We start from the raw sequence: 14944 nt of genomic DNA, 5'->3' as shown, positions 1-14944 counted from the left end.
AAGTATTAGGATGAATGGGCAGCAAAAATGTACCTTGCCTCAGGAGGCATCATTTAAAAGGGCAGCTCTACTGTTGAGTAAACGATTACCTGTTGGATTTTTAGGACTTTATCACACCATGTCCTCCCCTAGCATTTCAGATGCCCCCCTAACTATTTTCGTCTGGAGCCAGGGTTGCTGGGACCAAAGAAGAAGACTATTGCCATAATGTCAGTAGAGCTGTTCATAGACAACAATGGCCACATAATAAAAAAACTATTTTATTTTGTTTACATACACATATTTTCTGAATATTTTTGAACATTACTAGAAGAGAAATGTCTGTCCTCCATAACCCCAATTACACTCTTAACTAGACAGTAAGGTATTGCTGACACACAGCAGGATGTTTGTCCTCTAACATCCTTGAGAAACCTACCAGGGTATGGATATCTCTATCTTGCATTGTTGCATCTGCCCATTTCCCTTCTGGGACAAGTCTTACAACTGGATTCTTTGCTTTCTGTTTGTACACAACATACTTATACTTTGCCGTACAATCTTCATAAACATATCACATTTCTTGCCAATATGCAAACCTCAGAAGAAACATTAGTTGAGACTGGGGATTAAAGCCAGTAAAGCTGCTAAATCATAGGCACCACGTCGTAAAATGCTGACAGCATGTTTCCTCCATACAAATGGGCGCGTGCACACACGCATACACACACAGGTGACACAAAAAACTTTGTTGATGGTGCCAAGTTTGAGACTTTGAAGGTAAAACAGCAATACATCTAATCACAGGTAACAAATCCATTTGTTCTTTTTCCAAGACACAAATCCAAAATGCTTTTAGCTGCATTATCCACACACCATTTACAAAAGCAGGATGGACAAATAATATAACAACCTGCTGTCACAAAATATTGTATACTGCTTTACTATATATGTGGTGTACTGTTCTCAAAAAACAATAACAGGACTGTGTTAAACTATATTGCATTGTTCACATCGTGTCTAAGGTATGTCCATGTGAAGTCACTGCTTCTTGGTATATGCCAAAGTTTCTTTAATCTCTTTATCAATAAAAAGAAAACAAAAGTAATAATGTCACAGCAGTCTGTTTGCCCAATAAGCACTTTTCCTTCTATTGCTTTTATGAATCCAAGCCTAAACAATTTCTAAAACTGTGTTGTGGAAAGCCATCACCAGCTCTTACAGTACTGTCCTTCAAAAGCAGGTATCATTTCTGAATAATGTATGACTTTCAAGAGATAAACCATGACTATACTGAACATTCATCAAAAAAGCATTTACAATGAGTCAAGTGTATCACAAGGCAAGGCACACTTCTCGGACATTGAAAGTTAGATCATGTTTTCCCACCACTATGCAAAACAAATATTTTGAAGGCCTCCTATTCACCAATTTTGTTTTAACCCACTAAACACAACTGTAGGCTCACAGGTGGCCTGAGTCTATTAAACTTAAACAGGGTGCCAGTCCACTGTAGGCAAACTCAGGCCATGCCAAAACAACAACTAAAACACACGTCTCTGAAATGATGAAGAACTTGATCATAAGGAGAAAATTATCACTCTATTAAAAACGTTTTCTGCCGTGTCCACATTATTCATCTTTGACCACTACCCTCAACACCACTCGCCCAATCATTACTCCTACTGCACACATCCTCTCTCTGTACCACCCTGTGACACACTCAGTGCTACTAACTTGCTCTTCAGTTGGTTATAATGGCAAGGCAGAAAAGCAAATTATCTATTCAAGAATGTCGAATTTTAGATTGGGATAGAAAAACAGCGACAAGAGTTGATAATTGATAATACACATGGAAAAAAGAAAATGAACAAAAAAGACCTGCATATAATAAAAATCAAGAACAAAAAGAATCATCCAATAATGAAAAAGAGAGAAACATTCCAAACAATGTGAACAAAAATGCAATGTTTATAGATTGTAAGTTAGAAGATAAAGTAATTCATAATATATTTTTTGACGAGGCGTTAATGTAATTTAATTTTTTATTTACCTTTTAATATGTTTTACTTTTTTACTTCTACATTTTTACTTTTAATTACATTCTATTATTCATTGGTATTTAAAATAGACAGTAACTCAGAAAAAAAACTTCTTACTCCCACGCCCTGCATACTTTTCTATATACTACTTTTTAAATACATTCATTTTCTCTGATGGAGGGGTGCCCCGAAACACCTTTTCGAGAGGCTGAGCTGTGAAATAGCAGGCGACCAGTGCCCACGCCAGAGGGTTGGCGTGCGAAGCAAGCAGAGGGCAGAGCCAGTTATTCATTATTATTAGGTATTTGGCTGGTGTATTTATCCAAGGCAGCTTACAAGATCAGGATATGGTTTTAGAGATATTTTTAGCAAATGAAATACAGGCAGGTTAAATGACTTTTTCATGGTCACAGTGAGGCATAAGCAGGAACTGAACAAGCAACATTGTGGTAAAAAACAAAGACAAAATGAGAAAAGTGCACACTCCACAAAGACCAGATTTGAATGTTGCCTCTTGCAGTTAGTTGTGAGGTACTGGCCTGTGCACAATACTACTCAGTACGAGCAGTATTTTAAATAATGTGGTTTAAAGCCCAAAATTCTATCAACTTCACTACACTGACTAATAGATTGAGGTTTCATATTATAATGCTTGGATGGCAGAATGGCTGAAAAGCAAGAAAAATGTCTGACTTCACAGCCATGGTCATAGTGGATTGTAATAGGTACAAAAAGAGCCCCCATAGCATTTTCTCACACACTTCTGATTCACTGACTGAAAGTATTCAGTGTTAGGGCCGGTTTAAACTCCATGCTCAGAACACGTACACACACGCATCATGGCTGCCACACATTGCCAGCATTCATTTGACACATCCTCTGAGCACGCCCTCAGAAATGAACGCGACACGTGCGTGAGTTGCAGTACCAGCAAAAAGTTGGGGGATGCAGTGTGATAAAATTGGAACGTGACGTTAGAGTCTCTGTTTACTATCTACATGTAACAGAAAGCCACTTTGAGGATCCTCCGGGATTGATGTGCGTGCTTCAATATTTGATGAATGGTTCGATGGGGTGAAGCAAAATGGCAACATACAAAGGTCTGTTTTGTGATAAAAGTAGAAATTTCAGCTTTAATCTCGAAAGAAATCTCTCAGTCCAAAAGTTTGTTTTAAAATATTTAGTGAAAATTCAAAGCAAATAATCCACACAAGAATAAAGAAAAAAGGTTGTTACACACGTAGAACAAAAGGCAGAACATTAGAAAAAATGTATCTTCTCTAAACTTAACATTTCTTTTCAAACTTTAGTTGTTTCTATACTTAAAAATGCTTTACTTCTTCTGTATGCTTTAAATTACGGCGCTGCACATTCAATAGAGCATGTTGTCTTTCATGTAACTTGGCACATAAGGCACAGTTTAAAACCATGTGCCCTCAGCGCCTTAAACATGGCAAGGCAGGTTACGAAGTGAATATATATATACTAGCCAACCCGCGGCGTAGCATACGCTGCATAATAACACCGCTTTTTTAATGATTTTTAAGCAGAGGGAAAAAAATGAACATTTGCAAAATCCGTAATTTAATAAACCACCAAGAAAAATAACATTACAACAATGCACGCTACGAACCAACATACAATCATCGTTCAGTACGCACTGCCTGCTCATGTGCCCGCCCCCAACTCCTCAAATGAGTCGCTTTCGTCTGTGCACCTCTGAGCCACGTTGTCTTTTCATTGTTCTTTGCGGTTCCGGCTGCTTTTCTATATATAATCCACCAAGTCACCCGAACATGGTAGTAGCGAGGGGTTTGCGTACAAAGGGCAGGGACGTAATCAGTGCGAGTGTATGACCCGTACTTACTGGGTATTCCTCATTCATGGGGAACAATTGCAAGCCACGGTCCCCATCACGAATGACGTTCAACGGCTTACCCACGCCTGTCGGCGCCGGGTGGACACACGTTGATCCATTCAGTGTAGCGCGCGTGCAGTACCGGACATCCAAGGGCATCACATACCTGTTAATGCTCAATCTCACGTGACTGAAAGCCACTTGTCCCTCTAAGAAGTTGGATGCCGACCGCTTGACGATTGTGTAACTATTTAGCAGTAGGGAGTCTCATTCGTTTTCGGAATTAACCAGACTAATCGCTCCACCAACTAAATACGGCCATGCAACACCACGCACAGAATCGAGAAAGAGCTATCAATCTGTCAATCCTCTCCTTGTCCGGGCCGGGTTAGGTTTTCCGTGTTGAGTCAAATTAAGCAAAATTTGTGTGTGGCGAGTTGTTGCGTCCGGGCACATGAGCAGGCACTGTAAATGCCTTGACAGCGTGGGTGGATACGTGCCGGGGAATAATGAGTATCTATATATCTTCTTAGATATAGACAGCGTCTGATAGTTGTGATAGTTTTACACTCCAGTACATTGCGGTGAACGCAGGCGGGCGAGCGTTCTCGTCCCATGCTCTTAGAGTTGGTGGGCGTGTCTCTGTGTTATTTCGAGTTGTTGGGAGGTGCTCTGTCGTTTGTATCCCATGGTCAGACGACTTGGTGGATTACATATAGAAATGCAGCCAAAACCGAAAAGAATAATGAAAAGTCAACGTGGCTCAGTGGTGCATGTGTACTGCAGCAGAGACAAAAGTGAGTTGTTGCGTCCGGACACATGAGCAGGCACTGTGAATGTCTTGAGAGCGTGGGTGGACGCGTGCTCGAGTTGGTGGGCGTGAGTTGGTGGGCTGGGCTTTGTGAGTTGACTGACATGGCTATTTTTTACGTATCCCATGGTTGTCTTCCGGCAGTGTGAATGCCTCGAGAGACAGGGTGTCCTTGTTTGATGAGTTGTTGCAGTTTGTGAGTTAAAAGCTGCGATGGTTTTACACGTTTGGTGAGTTGTTGCAGTTTGTGAGTTAAAAGCTGCGATGGTTTTACACGCTGGTAAAAGTCAGGCGGGCGGGCGGGCAGGCAGACATTCTCGTCCCATGGTCTTAGAGTTGGTGGGCGTGGCTCTGTGTTGTCAGCGGGCGTGGCTCTGTGAGTTGTCGGCGTATCCCATCGTCTTAGCATTGGTGGGCGGGTCTCTGTGAGTTGGCGGGCATGGCTATATCGTGCGTATCCCATGGTTGTCTTGCCTGTTCTGTCGGCTTAGTGAATTATATATATAGATAGATAGCTGTATAGTTAGAGAGGCTAGAAATAGTTAGAATATACCAATTCAATTCAACTTATGGGGGTTGTAGGAACCTAATATTACCTAATATTAAGGCAAATATTTATATCTATAACATAAATAACTAGCAAATGGCTCTTACAAAAGTTGTAAACGTCATCTTAAAACCGACACAGTTGTTAATTGCTACATACTTCTGGGGCTTCCTCTTGGGCTGACAGCAGAGGCAAGCAGCAATCGGCACACAAAACACATTAAATTTATGATATTCCAGGTCTCTGCACATTTAGAATCCTTAGATTTATACTTGATATCAATTTCATGGTGAAATACATTAAAGTCTGTATGTTACATTTACAGATAAGTTGTTAACTTTGTTTAAATAATGAATACTGTTAATAATTGCACATGTTTGTGTGGCACGGTGGCAGAGCAGCAGCGCTGCTGCCTTCTCAGGGAGTCAACATCCATAATGTTCCCTGCCTGGAGTTTGCATGTTTTTCTGGTGGGTTTCCACAGTGTACTCTGGTTTCCTTCCAAAGATATGAAGGTTTGGGGATTTGGTGACACTAAAATGGCACTAGAGTGTGTGTGTGCTCGTATTCACCTTGTGATGAGCCGATGCCCTGTCCAGGGATTGTTTCTGCCTTGTGCCCGACGCTTACTGGAATGGGCGCATTCCTGGATTGATGGATAATCATTAAACATTCTTTTCAGAGATATTGTGGCAATGAATGTTTAAGGCAATTCACAACACAGCAAAGCCGAACGTTTTCTCACCATGATGATGTCTCGCACTGCTACCTGGTGGAATCTTAAAGATTTAAGTAAAGTACGCGCACAAGTATAAACAGCACACTGCTTATGTAGCAGTAGCGTCCGCTGGAGCATGCATCACATCGCATGAAGTATAAACCCGGTCCAAGTGTGTCACAGAGAGGATGTTCAGTATTGTACTCTCAGTTTTGATTTAATCTTCTCTTTTGTTACTGTCCCTAGGGGTTCCAGAGTGTGTCCCATAACTGAGTTTGCCTTTTTAATTAACTTGTTGATTTGGTGGGCCAAGTGTCCTTTGTTTTAAATGTAATGGGCACTGAAAACATCTCTTGAAGTAATGTAACCAGCCCAGCACACCACAGCATAAAAAATGACACCAGTCATCACTGAGTTGTAGGAAACATTTAAGGAAATATGGAAGTCTGAGCGCCAGACACAAAGCAGAAATGAAAAATGGCTTATTTAAAATTCCAATCTATAAATTAATATTCATAAATGACCTGCTTTTCCATAATACCTATATTCTACTACACCTTAAAGCATTTGTTCAACCAGTATTTTAAGAACATTAGAAAAACTTCTGATGAGAACAAGCTATTCTGCCCAACAAAGCTCACCAATTCTATCCAAATTTATATCAAGTCTAGTTTTGTAAGTCCCTAAAGTCTGACTTGCTACCATGTTACTTGGTAACATATTCCATGTGTTATGGCTCTTTGTGTGAAGAAAAACTTCCTAATATTTGTGATTCCTTGTTCTTGTTGAACTCATTTTAAAGTAACCATCTCAAACCACTGTACTAATAACACTGTCATTTTTTTTCCCAAATATTTAAATGAATTGTATGTTCATTTTTGGTATGTCAATTTGGCTAAAGACATGTTGATGGGTACCTTCAAATAAGACTTTCCCTGTACTCAAGAATGTAGTGAAAAGTCAAGCAAAATGTCACCTTTTATTGGCTAACTAAAAAGATTACAATACGCAAGCTTTCGAGGCAACTCAGGCCCCTTCTTCAGGCAAGACAGGCTAACACGGTACAACACCATAGTACCCTGTACTCAAGACAATAATGGCCCTACAATCTATAACTAATGAACAACAACACTGGTGACATGGTCAGTCAACTATCTGGAGATTTAATACAGTTCCTGTGTTCATGAATATTTCCACTACAGCTCAGAAATTCATCAGAGAATGTTTAAGTCAACTGGAGACTTTAAATGGATATGCTCTGAATGACTGTGTTCTGATCAGTTGGTATTCTTAACTAAGTTGGTTCCTTCTTCATTTTCATTACTACTGGAGGGACTCTGACATTTAAAATTTATGGCACAATACTCAGATTTTACTTTGGATTTTTGAAAGTTTCAGTAAACAAATTTCTATATACTACGCAGAAAATTTATGGAATTGAGATAATGCTTCATTCCAATGAATGCAAACACCTTCACTAAGATATTCGTGAGAGATATCCACCAGTGAACTGTACCACTCAGGAGATTTTTGAAATTGTGACAGGCTCTCTCCTCTTTGTGTCCGTATGAGTTTTCTCTGGTGTTTTTTTTTTTTTTTTACTGGTTAACAAAGGTGAATACATTAAACTGATTGGAGATGTTAAACTGGTCTGAGGCAAGGGGTGAGCGTGTATGTGAATCTACCTGTCAGCTAATACAGAATTGGATCCCACTTTGCTAGTAATGTGGCAGTAACAAGCTGGGACTCTCTGTGACTTTAGAACTGAACTAAGCAGTTTTATTTAAAAAAAATTTATTTAAAAGATTTATGAGGCTGTTATAAAAATATGACCCCCTAATCCACATACACATAAACAGAACCCTGAGTTGATCACTGGTGATCTATGCACTCCATACTGTATGAGTCTCTTTAAATCCTGCTGCACAGTATTTTCAGTTCTAAATGTACTAGTTAGTTACGCTTTGGTTTAGTAATTAATAGGATGTGTCTACAGGCTGTAAAGAACACATAAGCAGATTTAAGGCAGTGTGGTGCAGTGCAGTGGCTAAGGCACTAGACTTCAAACAACAAGCTCACCAGTTAAATATGGCATGTACTCCAAAGAGGGATCCTGTCCCTGTTCCAACTGTAAAAATAAATGTAAACAGTTGCATGCATTCTAATTTTGCTTAAACAATAAAAGTGTCAGCAAAAAATGCAATTATTAAATAAACTGGAATAAACTGGCTAAAAAAAACAAAATGGACTGATTTAAACATTCAAGTATTACTCTTCAAAGTTTCTTATGTAAAAAAAACCAAAAAGTATACAAGCATTACTTTAAAAAGTAAATATTCTTGAAGAATTGTGTGGAGCATATGCTTTCTGCAGCCAGTGACATTTATTTAGGAGACTGAGAAAAACAATTTAGACTACAGAGGGTCTTAAATGTCTGGGCTAAAGCAGGATATCACAAACTTATTTCCATTACTTCTCAATGTGTACTCATGTATTAAGAAATAACTGATGCAGTTGTTTGCTTGGCAAAGAATTTTTAAAACAGAGAAAACAATAAAACAACAATTAATCATAACTTTGTGTCTACTAAACACATAAGTAATGGTACTGAAACACTGCCAGAAATTAGCTTGAAAAGTTTGAGTTGGGAAAACTTTCAACCTGCACAACTTGAGATATATATTACAAATTGTAAAGAATTATTTTTAGGGAACTTGGAAAAACTGCACACTCTGGTCTCTGAAAACAATTTCAAGTTTGGGGTGATCTTATTCAGTCGTATTCTACTCGGCTGATTATGTGGGCAAGATCCTGTCTTTCATTTAAATGGGTGCAACCGGAAGTAATATATTAATAAGGTGTGTGAAATGGGCCCAGTCTATGACCTTGATTCCATACTGTTTTGTGCCTTTTACTGGGACAGATATCACAAAAGTCATGAAATAGGCAACTATACAAATAAACTATAATGCAGTAGAAAAGAAGCAGGCCTGGCACAGCCCCAAAATAGGAGTCAATGAAGAGACACTTTTAAGTCATACAGCTGTAAATGAAACAGGCCAGTGAGATTTAGCGCAGTACTTGTCTCACAAGGCCAGATGTATAATACAGTACATACATCTGGAGACAACCATGACTAAATTATTCTTAAATATGAGTGTGAACAATTAGACGGTTAACTGAATGTCACGTTTCTAAACTAAGCCTCATGGAGGCAGAGCTCAAAGTAGGGACATTGATTTTAAACAACAAAAAACAATGGTGCTTTTGTTAACTTCACCCGGGAAATATCAAACTTATATTTACAATTAACAAACCTTTGATGGTTTAAAGGTCTTCCAAAAAGACCAGAGTTAAACATTCAAATGGGTGTCATGTGTAAAGAACACATCACATGTGTTAAATACAACCCGTAACCTGTTGAAAGGGGAAAGCCATTCTGTAAAACCAGATTATACTTTGGCATACAAAGTCACCACTGGACTAGTGGCAAACGTTAATGATGCATGTTGTCTCAGTCATTCATTACTATGAGATTATAGTTGGAGTCAATGTGAGGTTCAAAGAATTGGCAGCTTGCATTCACAAAGAAATGAACTCCAAAAAAGCCATTCAAACTAAACTTTGTGCCATTACACTCAGTTTACTGAACTTCTGTTCAGCACTGTGATAACTAAGTACCTCGCCCAATACGTCAAAAACTGCAAATGTGCCTAGCGACACAGACACCACGCCAGCAGAACCATGGATGACGCTGCAAAGCATTCTGTTTCTAATTGGAGGTCTAAACAAACAACTGAAGTAATTTAACATTATCGTCTAAATGGAAATACAAACATGCTACACCAGAATGTTAAAACGCTGCATGTATATTTACCATATCTCTTATATTAAACGATATAAAATCCAGCATTCATTTACGGCTGGGCATAACACTTGAAAAAGTCTGGATTCCGTCTGTGGCCGGGCATAACATAGCAGAGTTTACATATGTCAACGTTGGCCATGTAAGTAGATACCTTGAATTAATCCCTCATGAATTAACAAAACAAAAAATGGATTATTCTTCAGAAGAACAACAATTAGAACTTGAGAAAGATGTAAAAAAAAATAAAAGGTGGAACTTTAAAAAGAAAGATGTGCTGAAATGTCAGATGTAAGGGCTTGAAAACCGAGGCAACAAGAAACACAAACAAAGACCGGATCTAAGTCCGGTTAACAGCGGTTCGTGAAATACACCACATAATAGAAACAGTTGTACTGCTCCTCACATTGCCACCAATTCTCATCTTTTCTACAACATACCCACCGATGAATCTATTGTTATCAGCGAGAATTATTGACCATTAAATTGCATTTGTGTATCTTACAATGCAAAGCATTTTGCTGCAGAGTGATCGTGCAATGAGGGATTCACACAGTGAATCCACATATATCCACAAAACCTGAAAAATCCAATAACATGGGTGCTACCTCTGCTCTCTCAAACCTTTCTGCCTTTAGTTGAAAGGTTATAGACTGCAATCTTAATATCAGCATAAGATATAGATTCACATTTTGTATTTTTTACTTCCGTTCTCCTCCTGTTCTAGCATTGTAGCATTTTACTGAACAGGCTTTCGCTACAATAATCTCTAAACACGTTGTTACTGTTATGTCATGTAGTGATGACACAGTCAAAATGACAGCAAGATACAGAACTTCATTACACTTCAGTTAGTTACAAAGCTCCTGAATGGATAACAGCAACTTTACCTCTCTTATTTTCACTCCTCATCAAGATTCTCCTTCTGTCTTGCCATACTTATTTTACAAAGTTGTCTAATATGTGAGGAGAAATGGGACACTACAACTCCAAATGTTTAAAGTGCACAGACAGAAGGAAATTGGAGGTGGGTTTTTAAGAAGAGACCCTGTAGGAAGAGCCTTTTTAGCAGCGGAAGTTGCTGCCGTTAACTACAACTTTTTAATAAGTTGTTCCCAGACTAGCATTTTTGATCCGAGAAACACATCTGGCCCTACGGGACTAAGGCAGTACTGGTGTACAATGGTTAATGCTGCCATCTCAAAGCTTTGTCAGTCAGCCTATAACTTGTCTTAAGACGGTTTCTACCACAGGCAAAGACATATATGGCAATAAATTTGCCAGTATCAGTGGTATGCACAGGGTCAGAAAAAAGATAAGAAACAAGACCAATTAGGGATCAAGAAGTGGTAGTGGTGCGAATTCAAAAGTTGAGCATCTGTTGTAATTTTGTGAACCCGTTCATATGCATTCTGAACCTATTCTATTATGAAACTTACCTAATATAGTTTAGAGTGATTGGGGGCAAGAGCCAATCCAAGAAGAATGGGGTGCAGACAGAAACCATCCCCAGATGAGACACCAGACCTTCACACTCATATGCACTTGCTCAGACTGCGTCAACGTCAAGGAGTCAGTCAACCTAAAACATACATCTTTCAGATCCTAGCTGGAAGAACATACAGGCATGAGTCTCAAAATTGCTAAATTGAATTGGGCAGTTTTTGGCACATGCCAGGAAATATCCCTGGAGAAGAGGCTGACCCTGGGCATGTCCCTCACACTCGCACCGGGTCAATGTGGAAAAGCCAATTAAATTGCTTTAAGAAAAGTTAATGGAGACACTGGGATAACATTCTCTACCTACATACTGAGTGGTTATATCTGGGAGCTTTGAAGCAACTCTGACAACCACTGAAATGGCCAGCATAATTCACAATTACTGAACAATATGCAACTTATACAGCAAGTAGATGAAAATTTCATATTCCATAAGGAAGAGAATCTCTCTCTCTCGATAGATATACAATACAGTACACACACTCCATATATTCCATAGATGTCGCTCGTCTTTAATCCCAAGCACTCAGATAAACCTTTACTGTAGGAATAAACATCAAAATTTGGAGTTATTTTTTTCTCTTGACAAACCGACCCCCTGTCTATTTTTATAGTGCAAATGAGAAAGGCGCTATAAGATACGCGACGGAAGCGACAACCCAGTCCGTCTTTTACAACCACTCAACTCCTGCTTCTCTTTCCCCTTCGCAGCATCTCACGCGCGGCCTCACCTGAACACTTTCTTCGCCGTTGACTGCTTCTGGCCCGGTTTGTACGGCACTATCTTGGGCTCAAATTGCTCCTCGGCTTCACCGTTGTCAACACCAGAAAGCGAGTTGGGTTTACGAGCTCCATTCAGCTTGCCCTCCTGCTGCACCGCCACTTCGTCCCCTCCTTTGGCGTCGGAATCGCACGGCTCCTCTACCCAGGTTACGCTCAGCAGGCTTAAGGTAAAGCCGAGAGAGATGCCGATAACCACCGGCCCGATCGGCCTGAGCAGCGAAATGAGCATGGAAAACCTCATCCTGACAGAGAAGCGACGAGCGACTGACTCCCAAGAAGCCCGGAGACCAACGATACCAGCACCCACGTGGCTACGTCTGGAGAAAACGCACGCAGCCTGCCGATGATGATTTTTGTGTATGAAGTGGTAGGAAAAAAAAATCGAAGGATCAAACTTCACAGCACTGAGAAAACATAAGTCTCTGTCGCACTCCTTCTAGACGTACTGTAACATTCTTACGTGTCACCCCGTGAGCTCCACCTCCTGCATGTAGATCTTAACGTCAGAAAAAAAATCCTCTTGAGGGACGGGACGTTAACCCTTTCACGTCACGAACACACAACACACTAGCTAACGACTTGGGCACAGCGAAGGCGAGGTCGCGCGCAACCTCATGTGCACGCGCGCCACTCCTGATCGGCTTCGAGGTGGTGTTCAAAAGTAAAGCAAGAGGACATGGATGGCGCTCACATTCTTTATTCGGTTCATAAAGTTTACTAAACCCTTGATTCCAATAGTTTTTTTCTAAAAAAAAACGAACTTATCCCTTCAAATTCGTACGTAATTCTGAACTGAATCAGCATCCTACCCACCAGAGGGCGTCAAAGTAGAGCGAATGATGCTTATTTGCATAGAGCTACGTCATTTTAAGGAATCCAGACGGTTGATGCTCTCAGATTCAAGTAATACTGGAGGAGCAAGCGTTGCATTAAGAGTTTCAGTAACAGGGTGGTTAAACAAATCTAGTAAAGATATTCTATAAACCTACAAAATCTTCAAGGGTAAAAACTCTCATAATAATTAGCATATTCATTAGCACAACATAATTTTTATTTCTATAATAAGTGATAAGTAGCTACTGAAAAACGAATTTTCAGTGTGGGAATCTAATATGAATTATATTTCTTATGTCAATTCTATTTCTTTTTATATTGTCTATATATATGTATATATACAGCTCTATTAAGTTAAGTTCATTTGCAATATGTGGCTTATGTTGCTTGAATGTGCAGTCTAATGGAGGAAAATTATAGCCCTTCATTTAAAATTGCTTCAGGCATGATGACACACAAGCAGGTATTTTTGGCTTTGTTTTTGCTGCACTGACTTTTAAATTTAATTCTATACTATTTCCTTGTGAATATCTCTCAAACCTTTTAAACTGTTTTTACTATTTAAAAGCCCTTATTTAGTTGGAATCAAGATCAGTTGTCCATTCATCCAATCATCCATTCTAGACTGCATGGGGCCACAGTCTATCATGGCAGTATTGGTAGAAAGTATGAAGAAACCCTTTGTCTGGAACCAATCACCAGGTACATTCATTACTGGATGACCCTGGACAGACTCAACTATAAGAATGCCCCAGAGGGTGTCGGTGGCCAGTTAATCGATGTCTCCAGGACTGTGACTGTGTCTGACTTTACCTTTGACCTTCTCTCCTACAATTCTAGTCTCTTCTATTGTCAACTGGCCATCGTTCAACAATTAATTAATGGACAGATACTATTGGTTTCCATTTTTGTTAATCAATTTCTACTTAGTTTTCTGTGTGTTTTAACAAATCTGTATCTGTATATGAACCAATTCTGTATTTAGTTGAAAATGTATATATGCCTACACTCAGTGAAGGGCTCTATATAAAAACAAATTGTATTCTGTTTCATTGGATTCATACACATACCCACAATCCTGTGCACTAGTTAATTTTATAGTCTCATATTAACCCATCTTCCTGCATATCTTTAGGATGTGACAAAATTAAGCAGAAATAAAATTAGTCAAACAATCTTGATATAGCATTTTTGCATTTGAAAAATGGTTCTTGGGGTATTTGGCTATTAATTCGATTCGATTCAGTTTATTTTTGTATAGCATTCTTCACTGAGTGCAGGCACAGAGCATTCTGACAAGTTCTCAGTTAAAATGTAAGTACAGATTTTACAAATTACTAAATACAGAATTAGTACTTATAAAATAGTAAAGTATGAATTAGCATAAGCTGCACTAATTCGGGGTGTTCATAAGACATTTGATGATTTATTTCATGAGGATACATAATATGTCAGGTATTTGAAATATTAAAATGTGTGCTTCAATTTAAATGTTTAAAGTCTAAATATTCTTGATTGTAATAGAAAATTGTCATTTTTTTTTTAAATCTGATAGAGGTCCATGGAGGGCTAGGTCCCAAGTAAAGGATTAAAAATCAAAGGTAAAATCATATTTATTATCACTTACTTTGAAATAGTCTAAAATGACTACATTTGAAATTTGTAATTTTTTTATCTTCTGGGAGTGGCTTTTTGAGGGCTAGAACCACCAGTAAGTAATTAAATATCAAAAATATATTTGTGATCAGCAACCTCAAAATAGCATAAAACGACACTTCACACACCTAAATTACTGATCCCCATTTTTTCGAAGTTTTGTGAAGGGTGTGGGGGTTTGTTATACCAATGAGTCAGGAGGTGTTAGACAAAAAACAATTGTGCTTTCAAAGCGTAAGCAAGTAAATCTTATGAGCACAATTAGCACACATACTGTATTACTCAACTAACTTAACTTGACTTTACTCACAATGAATAGGTTTTAATGTTATGTGTACCGATTTCTAGTAC

At 38.9% G+C, this 14944-nt stretch overlaps 1 protein-coding gene across 1 annotated transcript in view; it reads right to left on the bottom strand.

Moving 5' to 3' along the window:
* Window positions 1–13050, bottom strand: part of chpfa (chondroitin polymerizing factor a) — a 99510-nt gene extending 86460 nt beyond the window's left edge. Inside the window, exon 1 of the mRNA XM_028806480.2 lies at window positions 12052–13050. Within this exon, the coding sequence (XP_028662313.2) occupies window positions 12052–12344 (293 nt within the window). The 5' untranslated portion in view covers window positions 12345–13050. The remainder of the gene's footprint in view (window positions 1–12051) is intronic.
* Between the last annotated feature and the right edge of the window lie 1894 nt (window positions 13051–14944).

This window comes from Erpetoichthys calabaricus, chromosome 8, assembly GCF_900747795.2.
Source record: "Erpetoichthys calabaricus chromosome 8, fErpCal1.3, whole genome shotgun sequence".
NCBI classification, from domain to species: Eukaryota; Metazoa; Chordata; class Cladistia; order Polypteriformes; family Polypteridae; genus Erpetoichthys; species Erpetoichthys calabaricus.
The sequence above is the reverse complement of the archived record's forward strand: the minus strand, read 5'-3'. Positions and strand labels throughout refer to the sequence as shown.